The 21,343-nt window shown below is 54.1% G+C and overlaps 1 protein-coding gene across 5 annotated transcripts; it reads left to right on the top strand.

Moving 5' to 3' along the window:
• The first annotated feature begins 369 nt into the window (after nt 1–369).
• On the top strand, nt 370–15,960 carry ACP7 (acid phosphatase 7, tartrate resistant (putative)). 5 transcript variants are annotated; one of them, XR_006891680.1, is made up of 14 exons: nt 682–881; nt 1,632–1,927; nt 6,334–6,534; nt 6,846–7,028; nt 7,913–8,036; nt 8,264–8,326; nt 8,424–8,538; nt 8,631–8,738; nt 8,840–8,897; nt 8,987–9,054; nt 9,166–9,237; nt 12,233–12,370; nt 13,436–14,615; nt 15,102–15,960. XR_006891680.1 is itself a non-coding variant. In XM_046683645.1 (13 exons), the coding sequence occupies exons 2-13, from the start codon at nt 1,807–1,809 to the stop codon at nt 13,499–13,501; spliced, it is 1,317 nt and encodes a 438-aa protein (XP_046539601.1). In that variant the 5' UTR covers nt 370–482; nt 1,632–1,806; the 3' UTR covers nt 13,502–15,960. The 5 variants fall into 5 exon arrangements, 4 of the variants coding, with proteins under 4 accessions (XP_046539601.1, XP_046539600.1, XP_046539603.1 ...); XM_046683645.1 differs by lacking the exon at nt 682–881 and adding an exon at nt 370–482 and having other exon boundaries at nt 13,436–15,960; XM_046683644.1 differs by having other exon boundaries at nt 13,436–15,960.
• The last annotated feature ends 5,383 nt before the right edge of the window (nt 15,961–21,343 follow it).

Raw genomic sequence — 21,343 nt, 5'->3', positions numbered from 1 at the left:
GCAAGCCACTCACCACCTTCAAACAGCTCATGAGGGTTCCAGGGGAACTTCTCACTTGCTCCCACCTAGACCCCAGGGCCATTTCTGGAGCTCGGGCATTAATAACAAACAAAATAACAGCTGATACTTACCCAGCCCTCACTCTGGCCAGGCTGTGTTCTCAGCACGACATTTCCTGCATCAACTTGTTTAATCCTCACAACGGCCCATAGGTTCGTACTATTACCACCTTCTTTTGGCAGGTGAAAAAACCGAGGCCCAGCGAGGTCAAGTGACCCGCCTACGGCGCACAGCTCAGAAGCGGCACTGGCAGCCGTGGATTTTGATTTTGTTTACAGCGTGCCCGGGAGTCAGGGGAGGACGCGGTGGGCTAAGCTTGGAGACAGAAGAAGGCGGAAGGACTGGCGAGGCAGATGCAGCCGGCTTGGCGGGAAGAGACGGGGGATTCCCCGAGTCGCGGGCGCTGGCGCCAGCACACCTGGGTACCGTGGGATCCCTGGGGGCCGGCGTCCGTGGCCTGGGGGCTTCGCAGCTGCGGGGTGGGGCGCCTGGGGGACGAGCGCAGACTCACCTGTCCAGGCGCTCACCTGGTGGCCAGCTTGGAGATGGCGGCGGCGGCGGCGCACCGACCTTCCTGGGTCCCCCTGCTCAGGCTCCGCCCTGGGGGTGGGGGGGGGGGGGGGCGCGTGGGGCTGCCAAGACCGGCCGGACCTGTGGGACCCGGGGCCCCGGCTGTCTGGGGAGCCCGTCACCTGGAGAAGGCAGGCTCTTCCGGGGCTGGGACGGCTGTGGGCGGCAGGATGCCTGGCACCTGCAAGCTCATAAATACCGCCGCCGCAGCGGTGGCCGGAGATGCGCGCGGGCAGGTGGCGCCCCCGAGGGTGAGCCGGGGACCGGGAGGGCGCCCCCCGCCCCAGCTCCCGACCTCCGGGCTGACGATCCCGGCCCGGCTCTGCTCCCCGGCAGGTCCTCGGGGAGCTGGAGCGGGCGGGAAGGGCCAGGGAGAAGGGGAATGGTATGCAGGTGCAGGGCTGGGGGAGACAGGTGGAGATTGGGGCGGGGTTGGACTTACTAAAGGCAGGATGGGATCCTGGGGAGGGGACGGGGGGCGAAGGGGAGAGAGGGCCTCTCCAGGTAGGATGGAATTCTGGGGACTGGAGTCACTAAGACCAAATGGAAATCTGGAGGATGGAGTACAGTGATGAGGTCTCTGAGGGCAGAATGGAATGCTGGGGATCTAGGGAAAAAGGCAGAAGAAACGGGGGTTACTAAGAGCAGAATGGAATGCTGGGGTTGCTAAAGGCAAGTTTGTACACGGAGCCCCCCCCCCCCCAACTCCCCCCTCCCCACTCCCAAACCTCTTTCACTGCGAGTGAGCATCGTTAAGAGCAAGGACTCTGGAGTTGGGACCCCTGGGTACCAATCCTGGCTCCATCACATGCCAGCTGTGCGGCTGAATCACTGGGTTGCTCATTTTCCTCATGGGTGATTTGGGGTGATGATCACATCGGCCACCGCACACAGGAATGCTGGGAGGCTCCTGTGAATTCATCTCTGCAGAGCGCTGAGCGCCCAGTGAGCCTCAGACGGCATCTGCCGCTCCGTGGTGATCGTCAGATTTTTCTCTCCAGCATCCGCATAACCAGCCCCTCGAAGACCTCCCTGCTATCCCGCCTCGTGGCACTGCCTGATCCCCCTGCATTCCCCATCCTCCCAGCCGCTCCTGCTGCTCCTGCTGCTCCTGAGGGAATCTGACCTTCTCCGGACCCCTCCCCTTCCCCTCTCTGCCCCCGCCATCCCCTTACCATGCACGTCCTTCGTCCCTGCTGGTCCTGCTGCTGTCTGCTCCTCTTCTGCTCCCTGGGAATCCAGGGTACCCCGAAGGCTCCCAGCGCTGCCCCCGAGCAAGTCCACCTGTCCTACCTAGGTAAGTGTCTGTGACCCCTGCTGGGCTGTTTCCCAGCGAGGCCCAGTTGGCCGGGGTCTCAGGAATCCGCCCCCCACCCCCCATGGCCTTGGGGCCCTAGGCCGGTGCCTTGTTCTTCCTGGGCCTCAGCTGGCCACCTCTGTTAAATGGGGATGATAGGCAGCGGTGCGTCTGGCTGTGTGGGAAATGATTCCGGTGCCCAGCCCATGGTAAGCACTCTCCAGAGGGGGCTGCTGTTGCCCTTGCTCATGTGTCGCTGCTCATTGTAGCCCCACAAGGCGGCCTCCTGATCCTGGATCAAGAAGGCGTGGTGCACTGCGGGGGTGAGACCTCAGACTCTGGACCCCCTGCACCCAGGCTTCCTGGGCTTGAATCCCTGCTTTGCTACTTCCCTGCTGTGTGACCTTGGGCAAGTGGCTTAACCTCTCTGGCCCCATCCTCCTCGTCTGGACAATGGGGTAATGTTAGTGTGACCTGCTGAGGAGTAAATGAGACATTACCCGTGAAGTGGCAAAACGGAGCTTGGTGTGTAGCAGTTGGTTCTAACACGTTTTTTTGTCTCGGGACCCTTTTGTGCTGCGGAAAATTATCGAGAGCCTCCACGGGCTTTTGTTTCTGTGAGTTCCATCCATCAATATTTGCCGTGTTAGAAATTAAGACTGAGGCCTTTAAAAATACTGTCATTTAAAATGAACAATAAGGAACTCATTCTGTATTAAAGAAAATGACATTTTTCATGAAAAATAATTATACTTTACAGAAGAAAAGGAATTCAGTAAGAAGAGTGGCATGGATTTACATCTTTTTAAGTCTCGAATGTCTGGCTGAATAGGAGACAGCCGGCTTCTCAGCACATCTGCTCTGCTTCCATCTGTTTTGATTTGTTGCTTTGGATGATGTGTGTGAAGAAAGTTTGGTCTCACACAGACGTGTGGTTGAAACAAGGAGGAGGATTTTAATAGGAGTTTCAGGTAATTGTGGCCATTCCTTTTCCTTTCTTTTCTTTTTTGGTGAGGAAGATTGGCCCTGAGCCAGCCAGGTGTCGTAGTGGTTAAGTTCCCACACTCTGCTTTGGGGGCCTGGGGTTCTTATGTTAGGGTCCCTGGCGTGGACCTACACACTGCTCATCAAGCCATGCTGTGGTGGTGCCCCACATACAAAGTAGAGGAAGATTGGCACAGATGTTAGCTCAGGGCAAATCTTCCTCACCAAAAAAAAAAAAAAAACAAAACACCAAAACCACCTCTTGGTGCTGCTGTGAAAATCCACTGTGTCACAGCTGCCCCTTGTTTGGCCTACACAGTAATATTAGCAAATATGCTCTTACTAAGTGTTTCAGATGGATGACCCACTTAAACCATATTGGACCCTCAGCTGTCAGCACTATTGCTCCTCCCATTTTATGAAAAGAGTAAACTGAGGCCCCTAGTGAAGAAGAGTCTGACCCCAGGTCCCACAGTCTGGAATCTGAACCCAGGCAGGCTGGCTCAAGAGCCCATGATATTTGTTTTCAAAACGTTAAATTTTGTCCTAATTTTAGATTTAACAGAAAATTTGCAAAAATATGACAAAATTCTCACGTCCCCCCTCCCCCTGTTTCCCCTCGCGTTAGCATCTTATGTGGCCCTGGTCCAAGTACTGAAACGAGGAGATTAACGTTGGTGCAATGCTCTGAGCCAACCTACAGACTTCACCTGAATTGCACCAGTTTTCCATAATGTCCTTTTTCTGTTCCAGGATCCAGTCTTGCGTTTACTGCTCGTGTCTCCTCCGTCTCCTCCAATCGGCCAGGTTCTCAGGCTTTCCTTCTCTTTCATGATCTTGACATTTTTGAGGACTGAATGGTTATTTCGTAGGCTATCCCTCCTTTTGGGTTTGTCTGACTTTTTCTCATGATTGGAATTAAGTTACATATTTTTCCGGCCAGACTGTCGCAGATGCGCTGTTGTTTCCTCCTCAGTGCGTGGTATGGAGTTTCCGATGCTGACGTGGCTTGTTGCTGTTACTGGTGATGTTGACCTTCGTTGCTTGGTTCAAACGGTGCCTCCTGGGTTTCCCCACTGTAAAGTCATTATTCTTTCCTTTGCAGTTAGTAAATACCTTGGGGGAGACTCCTTGAGACTATGCAAATCATGTTTCTCCTGAAACTTTTGCCCACCAATTTTAGCATCCATTGGTGGATCTCGTCTGCAACAATTATTAGCGTGGTGTTTGCCTAATTGTAATTTTGTAAGTTTGTAATTCCCTCTCTCCGTCTGATCGAAAATTTTACTGTAAGGAAGGGCTGTCCCTCCCCCTTCCACTTATTTATTTGTTCAATTATTTATTTATATCGCTACGGACTCACGGATATTTCTTTTATTCCATGGGTTAAAATCCGATACAATTGTTATGTATTTTATGGCTCAAATCATCCCAGATTTGATCTTTTGGAATTCATTCAGACTGGCTTCTTGTTGTTCCAACAAACCCCTATCCTTTTTTTGAGCACTTCTGCACTTTCTGGCACCACAAATTACCCCAGGCTCCTCTTGTGTATCTCTTGCCCCGTGTCTGGAATCAACCACTCCTTCCAGGAGCCCTGGTTCCTTTCACAGGAGAATGGGTGTTTAGACAACAAGATCTGACCTCTAGCTGCGCTCATGGCTACTGAGGTGTCATTGCTTCTAGGTCTGCTCACAACCAGAGCTTAGCAATATGCGTGTGTGTGTTGACACACATATGCACACATCTCTATTTCTGCGTCTGCGTGCATACATATGAAATACCACGAGGTCATAATGATATCTCCAATTTCAGTCCAACAGCAAGGGTTTATTTTGACCTTCTTCTTTCCTTATTTGTAGCTTCTTTCTCCAACATTGAGAAACCTAGCTCGCACAGTCTACAATGTACTTACTTATTTGTTCAGTGCTCGCAGAGGCATAAAGCAGCGTCAGAACTGTCTGTCGTCTCCCTGCGAGGGACACTTTCTAGAGATGGTATTCCTGTACAGCCATGCTGAGTCGAGATTCGGCTTCCCCGCGGTTACTTTTCTCCCTCACCCCTTCAGTGTGTTACATTATTCATCTTTTGATACAGTGACATTCATTTGTTAGTGTTTCTATTCCACAGTGGCTTCTCCCATATCCTGGGTGGTTTTGCTTGTTAGTTTATTTTTGGGGGTGTGTGAAGGAAATATGAAATACGACCATAGTTCTAAGAGTCAGATTTATACAGAAAAGACTCAGAGCGGTGCTCTCCCTCCTAATTCCTGCTGCTCCATCCCCATTCCCTCTTTTCTACTCCTTTCCCGTCCACGGCATGTCAGTAATCCATCTCTTTAGTTTCTGGTGTATCCTGCTTGCGTTTCTTTTGTGCGAATGAGTGATGCCGGGATATTTTCTTATATCCTCTTAATGAAGAGCAGCTGACTCTGGATGCTCTTGTGTCCTTGCCTTTTCTATTTACCTGTACGTCCCGGACATCGTTCTCTACCAGTTCCTAGAGCTTGTCCTCTTTCTTTGTCACAGCTGTATGGTGCTCCATTGTACAGATGCTATATAACTTACTCGGTCACTCTCCTATGCATTTCGATTGTTTTCGATATTTTGCAGTTACAAACAGCGCTGCAATGGGTAACTGTGTGCACCTGCATCCTCACGCTGCTGGAGGAAGCAGTCATGCTCTTCACATTACACAAGCCCACGTGGGATTTTTAAAACTTTGATTTTGTTGCTCACATTTACAAATTTGGAGCTATTGCTTAAAAGTCTGGATTTGTATATCTATATGTGCTCCTGGGACATAAAAACCATGGTGGAAAATGTTACCTTAGAAATTGACAGATTTGGTGGCACTGGGCCCGCCTCCTGCATGGCAGCTGTCACCGGGGCTGAGTGCTGGCTGTCCTGTTTAGATAGGGCAGGGTCTGCCGTCTGCACACACTCCACAACTTCTTGCTGCCTTACTCCTTACAGCCGGCCCTTGTCCCCGTTTATATGCTCTAGCTGGCCTCTGGACACCTGAGTTTACAACCCATAAACAGTATGCCTGTAAAATGTTCGGCACAGGGCCTGTGCACGGTAAATCATGAATTCATAATAATACTCATTCACTCATATAACCTTCACTGTACTAGGCGCTGTCTCAAGTAGTTTATTCATCTAAGCCTCATAAGGACCCCATGGGGTAGATATTATTACTCCGTTTTACAGATGAGGAAACTGAGGCTCAGAGAGGTGAAGCAACTTGCCCAAGGAAAGCACAGCTTGGAAATGGCAGAGCTGGGTTGAACTTGGGAAGCTCCAGAACCTGCATCCTTAGCTCCTCCATGTTCAAGAGCCCCTCCCTGTCCCTGCACATCCCTCCCTGCCCTGCCCTGCCCAGCCCTCACTGCCCGGCCCCCTGTGTTCCTGTCTCCCCAGATGAGCCGGGCTCCATGACTGTCACCTGGACCACATGGGTCCCCACGCCCTCTGAAGTGCAGTTCGGGCTGCAGCCCTCGGGGCCCCTGCCCCTCCGGGCCCAGGGCACCTTCAGCCCCTTTGTGGACGGGGGCATTCTCCGGCGGAAGCTCTACATACACCGAGTGACGCTGCGGGGGCTGCTGCCCGGGGTCCAGTATGGTGAGCAGGGTCCGGGGCTGAGGTGGTGTCAAGGGGGGAGCGGGAAGAGGAGCAGCATATGGGCAGGAAGCTCCCACCTGCAGGTGGCTCAGGCTGGGCTGGTAAGGCCTCTGCTTATCTGCAAGCCTATTGTAGGAGACCCCGGGAGGAGAACGGAAGGCACTGGGGCCCAGGGGCGAGGTGGACAGAGGGAGCATGGGTCAGACCCACTCGATTCCCACCTCCTCCCCCAGCCCACTGAAGATGGACGAGGGTGGAGGAGACATCCTGAGGGGCCCCCAGCCGACCACAGCCGTTTCCTTCTCCCTCAGTTTACCGCTGTGGCAGCGCTCAGGGCTGGAGCCGTCGGTTCCGCTTCAGGGCCCTAAAGAATGGGCCTCACTGGAGCCCCCGTCTGGCTGTGTATGGGGACCTGGGGGCTGACAACCCAAAGGCCCTACCCCGTCTGCGCAGGGACACCCAGCAGGGCATGTACGATGCTGTTCTCCATGTGGGTGAGGCATCGGCAAGGGTGCGCCTGGAGGGATGGGAGGGGGCTGGGGGGGCGGCAACACTAAGACCGTGGAGGGGATGGGGCTGGGGCTGGCGTGGTTCTGGAGGGACGGGGGCTGAGACTGGCCGTGGAGACGGTGTCTGTGGTTAACCAGCCCGCTCTGGTTAAAATCCTAACTGCGACCCCTGGAGCGATGGGCGTGGGCTTTCTATATGATTATTATCGGAGCTAAGACTAGTTCTGAATTCACAAGACTGCTATGATGATCTGCAGGTTGACATTGCCTGGCATGCCGTCCGTGCTCCCCAAGTGTCAGTTGGTATCATGACTGTCACGGTCTGAGTGCACAGGGAGCCAGAGGGGGGCTGGGGATTAAGCTGACTCTGGAATCGGACTCCCAGAGTTTGACTCCTAGATCTTCACTGACGGGCTCTGTGACCTTGAGCAAGCACTCACCCTCTCTGAGCTTCAGTTTCCCCATCTGAAATGGAGACAGTAATCGCATCCAGCTCAGAAGGGTGTTTTAAAGATTCAGGCGGTCAAGCATGGAGAGCATTTGGAACTGTGCCTGGTACAAAACCAGTACCAGACCTGTCAGTCTTAACGTGGTCCTGCTCTGGGAGGGGACAAGGTGGCGGGGGAGGTGGGGGCTGGTGTGATGAGAGCACAGGAGCCCAGCATGGTCCTGCGGGGGTCTCGGGGACCAGAGGTTCAGGAGACCGTTCCAAGTGCACACATGGTGGATGTGAGGTAGGGATCAGAGAACCGGGACAGATCAGGAGCCGGGGCTGGCACAGCGCACACCTGAGCCACCGGGTCTCTCAAATCTGGTGAGAGCAGAGCCGGGTCTGGGTCCTCACTGTCTCCCTGCCCCCCGCCCCCCAGGAGACTTTGCCTACAACATGGATCAGGACAACGCCCGCATTGGGGACAGGTTCATGCGGCTCATCGAACCCGTGGCCGCCAGCCTGCCGTATATGACGTGCCCCGGGAATCACGAGGAACGCTAGTGAGGGCTGAGGGCTTCAGGGTGGGCGGGAGCCAGGCCCGTGAGGACAGACGTGTCCTGCTCAGTGTCCTGCCTTACTCCCTCATGCTGCAGCAGCTCATGCATGACAGTGAGAGGAGGGGAGGGGAGGGGAGGGCCGGGAGTCGGACTCTGCCAGGCAGTGGGGAGGCGGGGGTGGGACCCAGGCACCCAGACCCTCCCCTGACCTTTTCCTTCCTTTTATCCAGCAACTTCTCTAACTACAAGGCTCGCTTCAATATGCCGGGGGACAGCGAAGGCCTGTGGTACAGGTAATCTGGGGGACCTGGAGGCCCGGCCTCCCTCCCCTGAAGGATGGGAGATGCAGAGGAGACCTCATCTCTGACCCCTGCCCTTTGACCCCTCCAGCTGGGATCTGGGCCCCGCCCACATCATCTCCTTCTCCACCGAGGTCTATTTCTTCCTCCATTACGGCCGCCACCTGGTAGAAAAACAGTTTCACTGGCTGGAGAGCGACCTCCAGGTAACCTGGGTGGAGGGCCCCTTCCGTCTCTTGGACCCGCCTCCCCTCCCCTTCCCTCCACCCTGCCCCTCACTCTGGGCCCTCCTCTCTAGAAGGCCAACCAGAACCGGGCGGCCCGGCCGTGGATCATCACCATGGGCCACCGGCCGATGTACTGCTCCAACGCTGATTTGGATGACTGCACGTGGCACGAGAGCAAGGTGAGGACCCCGGCCCTGGGGGGGGGGGGGGGGCGGGGTGCTGACAGCCACGTGAGGGGCCGGCCCGAGTCACCCCGCCCCCCCTTGCTCGCCCTGCCCAGGTTCGCAAGGGCCTCCGCGGCCGGTTCTACGGGCTGGAGGATCTTTTCTACAAATACGGTGAGTGGCCCGGGGGGCACGCCCCAGCCCCAGGTCCACCCCCATCTCTCCTGGATTCAGGGGCCTGACCCCCACTTGCTCTGTCTCAGGGGTCGACCTGCAGCTGTGGGCTCACGAGCACTCGTACGAGCGGCTGTGGCCGATTTACAACTACCAGGTGAGGCTCAGGGCGGGCGGAGGGCCTGCTGGCTGGTGTCCGTGGACCCCCGGTCAGAACCGAGGGCGTGGCCTGGTGTGACGCCCCCCCTCGCCCTTGTCCCTTCTCCAGGTATTTAACGGGAGCCAAGAGAAGCCCTACACCAACCCTCGAGGCCCCGTCCACATCATCACAGGATCTGCCGTGAGCAGGGCGGGAAGGGGCCTCCAGCTTCTCTCCTCTTGCTATTTACTGGGGCTGAACTGGTACCAGCCTGGGAGCCGCCTGCCTTAGACAGTTGCTCCCCCTGACTCTCGACCCTAAAGCTTAGGTCCCCTAGTAATGAGCCCATTGTACAGATGCGGAAACAGAGTCTCAGACCGTGAGATACTCGTTCAGAATCTCAGGTTTGACACGTGGCAGGGGTCGGGGGCTTGCCCAGGTCCCCGGGATGGGTCCTGGGGCAGACGGCCGATGATGATGACACTGGCAACTGAACTCCAGCCTTTATTGACGCGCCACCAGCCTTCTCGCTAAGGACCGCTCTCTGCTCGGGTTCCGGCATCGTGTTGAGTTTTGTTTCTGCTCGATCCCCTCCGACCCGTGGCACCTCCTCAGTCACTCCTTGTCCTTCCTCCTTCAGACTTCTGAAGACTCCAGGCCAACTGCTTTATAGAATACCCCTCAATCTGGGTTTGCCTCGAGTTTTCCCACGCTGACCTTCGGGTTATGCATTTAGGGCAAGACAATAGCTGCAGTGGTGTCCCTCTCTGGGCACCCTACTCAGGGCGTCAGGGGTGCGTGACGTTGATGTGTCTCTGGATGTTTCTCTGAATCACCTATTACAGAGGTGTCTGCTGGGTTCCTCCGACACAATTATCATATTTCTCTATATAGTTGATAAATATCTTGGGGGAGATACTTTTCGATCATGCAAATGTCCTATTTCCCCTCAAGCTTCTGCCTGCTCATTTTTGATTCTGCAGCGGGTCTTGCCCGCGACAGTGGTGACTGTGGGGCTGGAATGGGGGCTTTCTATTTCCCTCGTTCCTCCTAGATTTACTCATTAGAATCGTCCTGCGGGGGGCGGGGGGGTCGTCCCTTCTGCCCCATTTATTTGGTTAGTTAGTCATTGATTTATACCAGGATGGCCGCATGGGCAGCGATTTTGTTCTCTGGGCTGTAATCCAGTACTGTTGTTTATGTGGCCTCTCAGATTGCTGCGGCTTTGGCCCTTGCATCCCTTCGATGTGTCCCTGTCATTTTGTGAGCGCCTCACTTTTCGGGGCGCCACGAGGCGCTCTGGGATCACCCTGTTGTGCTCCCTGCTGCGGCCTTGGCTTCAGTCACTTCTGCAAGGAGAGCGGGCTTCCGCTGGGACGGCTCTGGGGGCATTTGAGAACGTTGTCTGCGTACACAAACGAGGAACTGGCTCCAGAGAGCTGTGTTACTGTATCATCCACTTTTAAAAAAGAACTCGGATCGTGCTTCTGACCCTAGCGATTCTCAACTTTGGTGCCTGTTAGAATCACCTGGGGAGGTTTTAAAACTCCAACACCTGGGCTCTCCCTGGAACACACCCCAGAATCTCTGAGGGCTGGGCCCTGGCATTGCGTGCCCTTGTGAAGCCACCACCCACGGCAGGAAATAGACTGTCATCAGTACCAGATGGCTTCTCAGGCCCATAGCGGATGGCTAGTCTGAACTTCTTCAGCACAGATTTGTTTTTTTTCCTTTCTCTCTCTCTCTCTCTCTCTTTTTTTTTTTTTTTTTTTTTGGTGAGGAAGATTGGTCCTGAGCTAACATCTGTGCCAGTCTTCCTCTATTTTGTGTGTGGGTTACCACCGCAGCCTGGCTGATGAGTGGTGTAGGTCTGTGCCCGGGATCTGAACTTGCGGACCCTGGGCTGCTGAAGCAGAGTGCATGAACTTAACCAGTACACCAGTGGGCCAGGCCAGATTCAGGTTTTTTTCTTTAATTTTAAATTTTAAGATTATTTTAGACTTATGGAAAAGTTGCAAAAATCACGACAGTTTAAGAATCGAATTCAAGTAGTTAACACTAACCATCTAGTGTTATCTAACCTGCAGGTTCATTCAGGTTCAGCCGGGTGTCCCATTCGTGTCCTTTACATCAAATCAAAGAACTTTTCCATCCCGGCCCAGGCTCGTCTCAGATCACACACTCTATTTCGAGGTCTTGTCTCTTCAGCTTCCTCGAGTCAGAGACCTTTCCCCACTCTTTCTTCATTTTTCATGACCTCGAAAACTTTGAGGGGTCCAGCAAAGTCGTTTTGAAGAGTATCTCTCAGTTTGGGTTTGTCTGAGGTCTGCTCGTGATTAGGTTGAAGTTGCTCATCTTTGGTGAGAACACACGGAAGTGAGGCTGTGTTCTTCTCAGGGCCTCTGACCAGCAGGCCCACGGGCTCTCTGAACCCCTGTAACCCTCGGCTTCCCGTCGTGTCATGTGGTGCGGGTCCGTCTCATTCCTGAGGATGTCCACGTTGGTCCCTTACAGGGTGGCGTCTGCCGGCCTCTCCATCCTGGGTTACTCCCTTCTCCTTTGAAGTAACAAGTGTCCCCTGGAGAGATGCTTTGAGACTATGCAAGTGTCCTTCTCCTCGAACCTTCACCACGAGCTGTCCCATCCGTTGACGACTCTTGCTTCAGTCCATCATTACAGTGGCGGCTGCAAAATGCTGATTTCCCGGCTCCCTTGGCCTCTCTGCTTACGTCGCCTGGCTTTCTGCCGCCAGGATGAGCCCTCTCTCTCCTGCCAGGCGTGGGTGATTGTAAAAAGCTTTCTTGGAGGGTCCGCTGTGCAGCAGCATAGACACCCACCGGTGTCTTCTGTCCTGTGGATTGCTGTCTCTCTGTGTCTCCCTGCTTGCTGTATAGCGTGCTGCCTACGCTAGGATTGATTTACCCGACCCCACTGATGGGCATTCGGGGGGCTTCCAGCTCAGGGCTTTTACGGACAGTCTGGTACAGCCGTGCCCTTTTCTAGAAGTCAAAGGCCCGGGGCACAGGAAGCTTGGTGGGGTCAAAACGCTGGATTGTGAGTATTCTGGAGTTCAAGCCGTAACTGACTTTCTCTTCAGTGGAGGCGGCGGGTCCTGGCCTGGCGGGTCGCTTCTGCTCCCCCGTGGGTCCTGCCCCTGCCCCTGCTGGCCGTGTGTCTGAGTGACTCTCCCCGGCAGGGCTGTGAGGAGCGGCTCACCCCCTTCAGCCTCTTCCCCCGGCCTTGGAGCGCCTTGCGTGTGAAAGAGTACGGGTACACGCGTCTCCACATCCTCAACGGGACCCACATCCACCTCCAGCAGGTGTCCGACGACCAGGTCAGTGAGGGGCCCCGTCACCCGCCCGAGTCACCAGGCCCAGCGCATTCTGGTTACAAACATGGGCTCTGGAGCCAGAATCCTGGGTTCCGATCCTGCCTCTGCGGCTTACCAGCTGGATGACCTTGAGCAACTTACTCAACCTCTCTGAGCCACAGTTTTCCCATCTGTGAAATGGGGACGTTAATAGTTTCTACCTCACAGGATCAAGTGGCAGTTGAATGGCTTATTATATATAAAGCACTTAGAACAGTCTCTAAAACGTGGCAGATTTTATAGGTGTTTGGCAACATGAAGCAGAAGAAAAACGCAGGTGGTGGCAGATAGAAGGAAACAATGTGATGTGTATGCGGTAGGGGTGGCTCGAGGTTCTGTGGACCCAAATAATCAAGGCTCACCTTCTTTATTTTGGCCTTTGGTAATTTTAAAATGATGACAGTAACTATGATTTACTGAGCATCTGTTGTGTCCCAGACCCTGGGCAAGATGCTTTATACTCAGTAGCTCTTTGATCCCCATGACAATCCCATGGGGCAGATTTTCTTTCCGTTTTACAGATGAGAGAACTGAGGCTCAGAGAGGGGAAGTAATTTTCCCAGGGTCATACAGGCAGAGGGTGGCAGAGCAGGGATCGGACCCTAAAGAACTGTGTTCTTTTTCTTATAAATAACCAGCATTAATGGAGTGGTGCATGCAGCAGGGGCAGGCTTGTGTGTGTACGATCTCCTTCAGTTCTTCCCGGTTTGCAGAACATGGAAGGCAGGCTCAGAGTCCCATCACAAGCTTAAGGCCACATGGAGAGTGACCCAGTCTTTGCCATGTGCTTGGCTCCCTTTTAAGCCCTTTCCAAATATCTCATTTAATTCCCACAATGTCTAGGATGTAGGTCCTATTACTATCATCCCCACTTTTCGGATGAGGAAAACTAAGGCTCAGAGAGGTCTAGCAATTTGCCCAAGGTTACACAGCACATCAGAGGCCGAGCTGGGATTTGAACCCAGGCCACCTAGCCCCAGAGTCTGGGTTTCCAGCCTTCCCTACCGCCTCTGTGTTTGTCCCTTGCAGGACGGGAAGATCGTGGATGACATCTGGGTGGTGAGACCTTTGCTTGGCCGGATGATGTACCTGTAGGGATGGGCGCAGCTCTTATCAGGAACCGTGGGCCTCGCCACCTTGGCTGGGGTGACCGGACACTGCTGGGGCCTGGGTGGCAAGTCGGGGCGGGCCTCGACTCCTCTGCCCTCCGCAGGCCCCATGTGGGGTGGAGGCAGCCCTGAAGGAGCTGTGTCCGGAGAGGCGGGGGTCCCGGCTGGCTGTGCCGGGAGGACAAGGTGCAGGCACAGTGACACCGGGCAGGTCTGGGGTGGCCCGGTGCCGCCCTCCCACGCGGTGCTCCTGGGCGGGATGCCCGTGGGGCCTCGGGAATAAAGAAGGTTCTGCCGTGGCTCCATGGACTCCACACATCTGCTGGGGATGCTGCCGGCAGCCTCCCCTCCGGCTGCCGGGGCAGGGGCGTCACCAGCCGCGCGTCTCGGGTGGGCCCGGCCGTCACGACACCGCTCTCCAGCAGATGGCATCGGTGACTTTCTCCTCCTAGGCCAGCCCCCAGTGCCACCCCAAGGCCTGGCTCCAGTGGCCTAAGGAGTGCTAACCAGTGTCCCAGCTTTGTGCCTCAGTTTCCCAGCTCGGCACGGACTTATCCTGGAAGCGGGGAAGTCTTAACACTCCTGCCTCCCAGCTGGGGTGGCTGCCCGGCCTCAGGAGCTCCCAGACCTGCCGTTTTCTTCCCTTATCCCCTTCCTTTCCTCCTCCCAGCTCGCTCTCTGCCTTCCGCCTTTCATTGGCTCGAAGATTATTTATTGCGCACCTACTGTGTGCCAGGCCCTGTGCTCGGTACCGGGGAGACAGCCATGAACAAGACGGAGATCCCCGACCTTGTGGCGCTGACGTTCCAACCAGAGTATCAGAGAGCAACCACAATAAATCAATAAAATGTATAACAACGTAAATAGTGATCTGCGCGCAGAAACAGCAAGGAAGAGGGATGGAGAACCAGGGGGCAGCTGCACTTTTCACGAGGATGGGCAGGGAGACCTCACGGAGAGGATGCCATTTGATCTGAGGGAGGAGCCACATGGGCCGAGGGGTCCAGGCAGAGGAACAGCCCGTGCAAAGGCCCTGAGACAGAAACACACCTGCCCAGTCAGATGCTGATGAGGAGGCCCGTGCAGCAGGAGCAGAGAGAGTGAGAGGCGGAGCGGGATGAGGGCAGAGAGGTGACGGGGGGCGGATGGTGTGGGACCTCGTGGGCCACGGGGAGGACTTGCCCTTCATCCTGAGTGACGTGGAGACCCAGGAGGGCTCTGAGCTGGTGGCGGCCATGACCTGACTCCTGGACTCCTAGGCAAAGGCTGGGGCTCTGGCCCCAGGGCTGAGGGCTCCCCAGGGGAAGCCCGTGAGGTCGCAGCTCTGAGGCTGACCTCGCCTCTAGGCCCCCATCGTGCTGCGCAGTTTCCGCTCCTCACGTCTGTTCCCACCCCCACCCCACCCAAGGCACACGGCTCCTTGCAGTTCCTCGAACACACCAGCTTTCCCCCTGTGGGGCCTGTGCCCTCTCCCCCGCTCCCCAGGGCTGGTACCTCCTCGGCCTCGGGTCTCAGCCTTTCCTGCCGGCCCCAGCTGAAATGACCCCAGCCGCCCTCCGTCTCATCCTCTGTCACTTCACTCCCAGCTCTCAGCCTCCTGCCATCCTCTCGGGATTGATTTGTTAACGTGCTCATTGTCAGTGTGCCCCCTGGGCCGGCGTGAGGATGGAGACCAAGGCCGTCTTGTTCATCCACCGTCTGCCACCTCCATGGAGCCCTCCCAGACCCCTTCTGGCGCTGGGTTGGGGCCCAGGCTTCCCCCACATCCTCCCGGTGCCCCTTCTGGGCCGGCACCGTCTAGGGGCAGGACTGGCTCCCCCACTGGACCGACTATCAGCCCAGGAGGGCGGTGCCCAGGCCTGGCTCCAGCCCGAGACGGATGCTTAATGACTACTTGTTGCACGTGCCAGGCTCTGGCCGGGCGACACCAGGGACAGCGAGGAATCAGCCCCGGGCAGGCTCTGTGGGTGCTCACGGCAGGCCGGGAAACACAACAGTTACCCAACACGGTGACAAGGAATGAAGGAATGACCTGGAGACTGAATCAAGCCCGGGATGTCACCAGCCAGGAAGTCATGCATCGTGTGCTGCGGCCAAAGACGGAGCTGGCGCCGTGCGAGCCCGGCATGTCCTGTGCCAGGCTGGACGGGGCTGTGAACAAACCTGGGCGGTGGGGTCCTTGGAGGGCAAAGGCCGGCGGGTGCTGGAGCCGGACAGAAACCGGGCTCCTCTCTCAGCTCTGCCGCTTCCTGTGTGATGGGGAGCCACTGGCCCTCTCTGAACCTCTGTTTCTTCCTCTGTAACAAAAGCGCGATTGTCCTTTGTGGGGTTGCCTTGGGGTTAGAGGAGGTTGGGAGCGTTGGTGTGGTCCTCGACATCTCTTTTTCTCACGTCCCACATCCAGGGAACTGGCAAATTCTGTCGGCTTCATCTTTTTTTTTTTTTTTTTTTGAGGAAGATTAGCCCTGAGCTAACTACTGCCAGTCCTCCTCTTTTTGCTGAGGAAGACTGGCCCTGAGCTAACATCTGTGCCCATCTTCCTCTACTTTATATGTGGGACACCTGCCACAGCATGGCTTGGCAAGCGGTGCCATGTCTGCACCTGGGATCCAAACTGGTGAAACCTGGGCCCCTGAAGCGGAACGTGCGCACTTAACCACTGTGCCACCAGGCCGGTCTCTGTCGGCTTCATCTTTAAAATCTGTCTAGAATTTGTCCCCTCTTCCCACCTGTGAGGCCCCCACCCTGGTCCTGTCCGCTTGGCCTCTGGCCTCCTGCCTGGTCCCCCCGCTGCTCCTGTCCCCGCCCCACCGTCTGTTCCCCACACGCAGCCAAAGGGATGGTGGACACCCGCGTCAGTCAGATCGTGTCCCTCCTCCGCTCGAGCCCTCCTGTGGCTCCATCTCGCTCGGAATAAAAGCCATCGTCCTCCCGGTGGCCCACCCCACACCCGCTGCCCTGTCACCTCCCCACCCTCGTCTCCCACCCCCCACCCCCCGCCCTCGCCCACTCCACCGCAGCCCCGCTGGCCTCCACGCCACCAGGCCACCCTCCCACGTTGGCACCGGCCGTCCCTTCACCGGAGATGCTGCCCCCAGGTACCCACGCGGCTCCTTCCTCTCCTCCTTCAGCTCTTCGCTCAAATCTCACCTTTCCGAGAGGCCTTCCCTGACCACTTTGTTGAAAACAGCATCCCCACCTCCCCATCCCCAGCTCCCATCCCCTCTCTCTGCTTTATTTTCCTCAAGAGCACTTTGACTTTGTGACCTACTATATAGACACGTTCCACTGTTTATTCTTTATCTTCTCCCAGAGAAAGGGAGCTCCCAGGGCACAGGGTTTCCCCCAGTTCTGTTCACCTGGCAGCCCCGGTACTGGATACGTAGTAGTTACTCAATAAACGTTGGTCGGATGAATGAGGAAAGGCAGGGAAAATGCTTAGCACAGCTTCTGGGGCCGAGGGAGCAGGTGACAGACAGTAGGAATGACAGCCATCAGGTGAATCAGATAAGGCAAGGCCCAGCCCCCGGGGCTCCCACTGCTGGGGACACAGGAGACAGGCACGTAGGGCCGATTGCCACACCCGTGACGTGTCACAAGCACAGGAAGTGACAGGTTGCACGGAGACCCTGCGGCTTGTGGGAGGCGAAGCTGAGCGAGGCTTTTGGGGGCTACACGGACACCTGCCTGGCAGGCCGGGGGTGAGTGCTCCCAGAAAGGGTGGCGGGGCCCGGGGGAGAGCTTGTGGGCTGGCTGGGGGTTGGTGGAGAGACCAGAAGGGGGAAGGTGCAGATTTCTGGGTTCCATTCATTAACCAACGTTTCTTTAGGGGCCGGCCTGGTGGTGTAGTCATTAAGCACGGGCTCCACTTCGGTGGCCCAGGGTTCATGGGTTCGGATCCTGGGTGCGGACCTAGCACGGCTCATCAAGCCACCCTGTGGTGGCATCCCACATACAAAATAGAAGAAGATTGGTACAGATGTTAGCTCAGGGCCAATCTTCCTCAAGCCAAAAGAGGAAGATTGGCAACAGAGGTTAGCTCAAGGCCAATCTTCCTCACCAAAAAAAAAAAAAAAAAAATTTATTTACTAAAGTCCTTCATGGCTCAAATCAGCCAGAAATGGTTTCTGTTGATTGCAACCGAGAAGCATGAAGGAAGCACGTGCCTACTATGATCCGCCTGCTGGGGATGCTGTGGCAGCCAAGATGACGTTTTGGCCCTTGTGAAGCTTAAATTCTACTGGGGCAGGTAGAGAAGAAACTATGAAGACAAAAATGCTATCACATGATAATTCCAGATGGTGATAAGCACTGTGAAGAAAATACACTGGAATTAGAGTGTGGGATGGTAAAGTTGCTTTAGATATGGTTCCAGGGAAGGCCTCTCTGAGGAGGTGACATTTGAGCCAAAGGACAGGGAATTAGTCAAACTAAAGACCTAGAAGAGTGATCCAGGCAGCGGGACCAGCAGGTGCAAAGGCCCTGAGGCAGGGCTGAGCCTGTGTGTTTGAGAAACAGCCAGGAGTCCAGGGTGGCTGGTGTGGAGTGAGTACAATTGCCAGATAGAATCCAGGATGCACAGTTAAATTTGAATAATATTAATCAGATGAATAATAAATACATTTTTAATATGTCACAAATATGGCTACTAAAAATACTAAAAAATGACTTGAGGTTTGTCTGAAATTCGATTTTAAGTGGGTATCCTATATTTTTATTGGCTAAATTTTTATTGCAACCCTAGGAATAAACAAGGGGGAATGTGGAGGGAGATGAGGACAGAGGACACAGGGAGCCCCAAGTTCCTCTCGGATCCTGCACGTTTGTGTGAAGAGACAGGATGCTCTCTGACCTCCGCATGGGCCTCTGTCCTATGGGGTCCTTGCTCCGTGGGCAGCGGCCCCTTCCTCCCTTTCCAGACCACCCTCCCCATCTTTGCTGCTGCTTTTCAGCAAATTTGAAAAATGATACTATCTTTATTTGACTTCAGGGAAGAAAGTAACATACTCGTTGTTAAAAAAAATAAATTCAAACCAAGCAAAAGGAAATAAAGTAGAACCGGAAACTTCCCGGCTGTCCCGTTCCTAACAGCTTCGAACTTCTAACATTTTAATATTTTTCCCCATAGCCCTTGATTTTTCTTTTAATGAAAATACTATCATAGGATATGGATGGGTTCGTAACCTTTCTTTCTTGCAGAAATTAACATGGGCATAATATCATCTCGATGCCCCTTTTTTTTCATTTTTAAAAATAAACTTTATTTTTGGGAAGAGTTTTAGATTTACAGAAAAACTGCAAAGATAACACAGACTTCTTATAAAGCCCACTCCCAGTTTCCCCTATTATTAAGATCTCACTTTAATATGGTACATTACCACTAATGAACCAATGCTGATACATTATTATTGACGAAAGCCCATACTTTATTCTACTGCCTTTTAAAAACCTTTTGATATAATTCCATTGAAATACAACTTCGTACAACTAACTGGACCCTTTTAAAGTGGACCATTTTGATGAGTTTTGACAGAGATGTCGTCCCATGAAACTGCCACCGCAATCAGGACACAGAACGTTTCCGCCCCTCGCAGCTTCCGCCGTCCCCTGGCCATCCTCCCCTCCATCCCCAGCTTCGGGCGACGCCCAGTCTGCTCCTGGTCACGACAGGTTAGGTTTACCTTTCCCAGCGCGGTGTTGATGAAGCCACATTGTACGCAGCCTTTCGAGTCTGGCTCCTGTCCGCCAGCCCGAGACATTCTCGATCCACTCACATTGTCCTGCTTGTCAAGAACTCCTTCCTTATCGCCCAGAGTGGTCCACGGGGGATGGACCGCAACGTATTTATCTTTTCGCCACTTGATAGACATTTTGGGTTGTTTCCAGGTTTGGGTGGTTATGAAAACCACTGCTTTGAACATTCCTGTACAATCGTTTTGTGAATATGTGTTTTCATTTCTCTTGAGTAAAACCCTAGGAGTGGGACGGGTGGGTCTTGCATCTTCTGCATTCTTTTTATAGCTGAGTGGATGTATTCTGCGACACGTTTCGAGCTCTGCTCATCACCTTATTTTATGTTATAGTATTTATTTGTTCCTGTGTTTATTATCTACCTCTCAAACCTGGTTCTCTGAAAAAGAGGAGAAAATGGTTAGAAGCCTAGACTCTGAAGGCAGGCTACTTGTGTGACTTTGGAGAAGTTACTTAACCTCTCTGTGCCTCTGTTTGCACATTTGTAGAATGAGGATAATGATAGTGCATAGAGTGGTTGTGGGGCTTAAAAGAGGTGGTAGACGTAACGTGCTTCGCCCAAGGCCTGCATGTTATATAGAAAATGCTCAATAAGTGAGGTTATCGTCATTCAACGTGCTTGGCACACAGCTGAATATATTTAGCGAACGAGTTTGAGCAGTCTTTAAGAGCACCAGCTTTGAAGTCAGACTTCCTGCTTAAAATTCCAGCAAAGCTGCTTACAAGCGGTGGGACGCCCTCCCTCTTCCTACCCTACTCCCGTGCCTCAGTTTCCTCATCTGTTAAATGGGGCTGAGGACCCCATCTTCTAGATAAGTGGTGAGAAAGAGACAAGATCAGACTTCTTTCTTTCCCTTCAAGAACAACTCCTAGAAGTAGAATTGGTGTATCAGAGGGTGGACAGCACTGTTAGGTCTCTTGGTGGACATTGCCAAAACCCTGCCCCAGGTCACAGTTCTACAAGTGGCGTAGGAGAGTGGCCGTTATCTTGCAGTCTCATCACCACTGATTAGAACACTAAAAAAATATTTTTCTGAGAGATCGAAAAAAGGGGAAGGTTTTTTTCAATAGTTTAATATCCATTTCATTAATTTCTTGTTTGCCAATTCCACTTTTTATTCGTTGTCTGTATCTTTAATTTTTGTTCATGTCTTTTGCCTGTTTTTCTGTTCTATGTTCACCTTCAAATTGATTTGTAAATGCTCTTTACATATGAAGGACAGAAAGCTTTGCTTGCCATCTATATATTGCCATTTATCTTTTTCCTTAATGTACTGAAATTTATCATTTTTATGAGGCCAAATCCTCCTCAGCTGTTTCCACTCCGTGGTGGTCACCGTCTCACCACCTCCTCCAGGAAGCCCTCTGTAGGGGGCTCTTTTGAGGCTGATTTCCTCTCCCAGTGCCCCGAATTCGGAAGCCCTTGGAGCAGGTCTGCCACTGGGCTTGTTCCAGGCTATGATCTCTAAGACCCCCAATAAAGCCACAAAAGGCCTTCCCCAGACATGGCCCTAGAACCTAACGCTTTGCAGTGTGTGCCCGGCCCTAAAGCGACAGGCTGCTTCTGGCCCTCCTTCCACCAGTGTGACCCGAATAAAGTGCCATCCCCTCAGCTACTGGACTTGCTTTTTGTTTAAACGGAGACCCTGTAAGGCACCAAGATTTCAAAAGAGCCCATAAAACAAGGATGCTCGATGCTGGGGAGGATGCGAGGATGCTATGAAGGGCCTGTTCCCTCCGAGCGCGGGCGATGCGCGGCCCGGCCGTGGGGAGGCGGCAGAGGGCGGTCAGCGGGAGCCGGGCCCGGGGCCGCGCAGGGGACGAGCCCTGACTGCGCATCGTGTGTGCGACTTCGTGCAAACGCAGGTCCTTCCCTGAGCCTCAGTTCCCCCCTCTGCGAAGCGCGGATCCTCAGCCCCTGCGGTTTTATTAAACCTCCCTGCTTAGCGCCACGCAGGGTGCGTAGAGACGCCTGACACGTGGGAACGGCTACTATTTTTAAACCTTGATGTACATTTCCTTTGACCCGGCGGTTCCATTTGCGGTCATCTGTTTAAAGGAAAATAATTAGAGATGT

The sequence above is a fragment of the Equus quagga genome, chromosome 13, assembly GCF_021613505.1.
Source record: "Equus quagga isolate Etosha38 chromosome 13, UCLA_HA_Equagga_1.0, whole genome shotgun sequence".
In the NCBI taxonomy this organism is placed as follows: Eukaryota; Metazoa; Chordata; class Mammalia; order Perissodactyla; family Equidae; genus Equus; species Equus quagga.
Note: the sequence above shows the minus strand (reverse complement) of the source record. Positions and strands in the feature narration are given on the sequence as shown.

Coding starts and splice junctions, on each gene's coding strand:
- ACP7 (XM_046683645.1), top strand. CDS start 1,807: ATGCACGTCCTTCGTCCCTGCTGGTCCTGCTGCTGTCTGCTCCTCTTC. Junction 9,055..9,165: donor GGCCGATTTACAACTACCAG/GTGAGGCTCAGG, acceptor TCCCTTCTCCAG/GTATTTAACGGGAGCCAAGA. Junction 12,371..13,435: donor AGCAGGTGTCCGACGACCAG/GTCAGTGAGGGG, acceptor TGTCCCTTGCAG/GACGGGAAGATCGTGGATGA.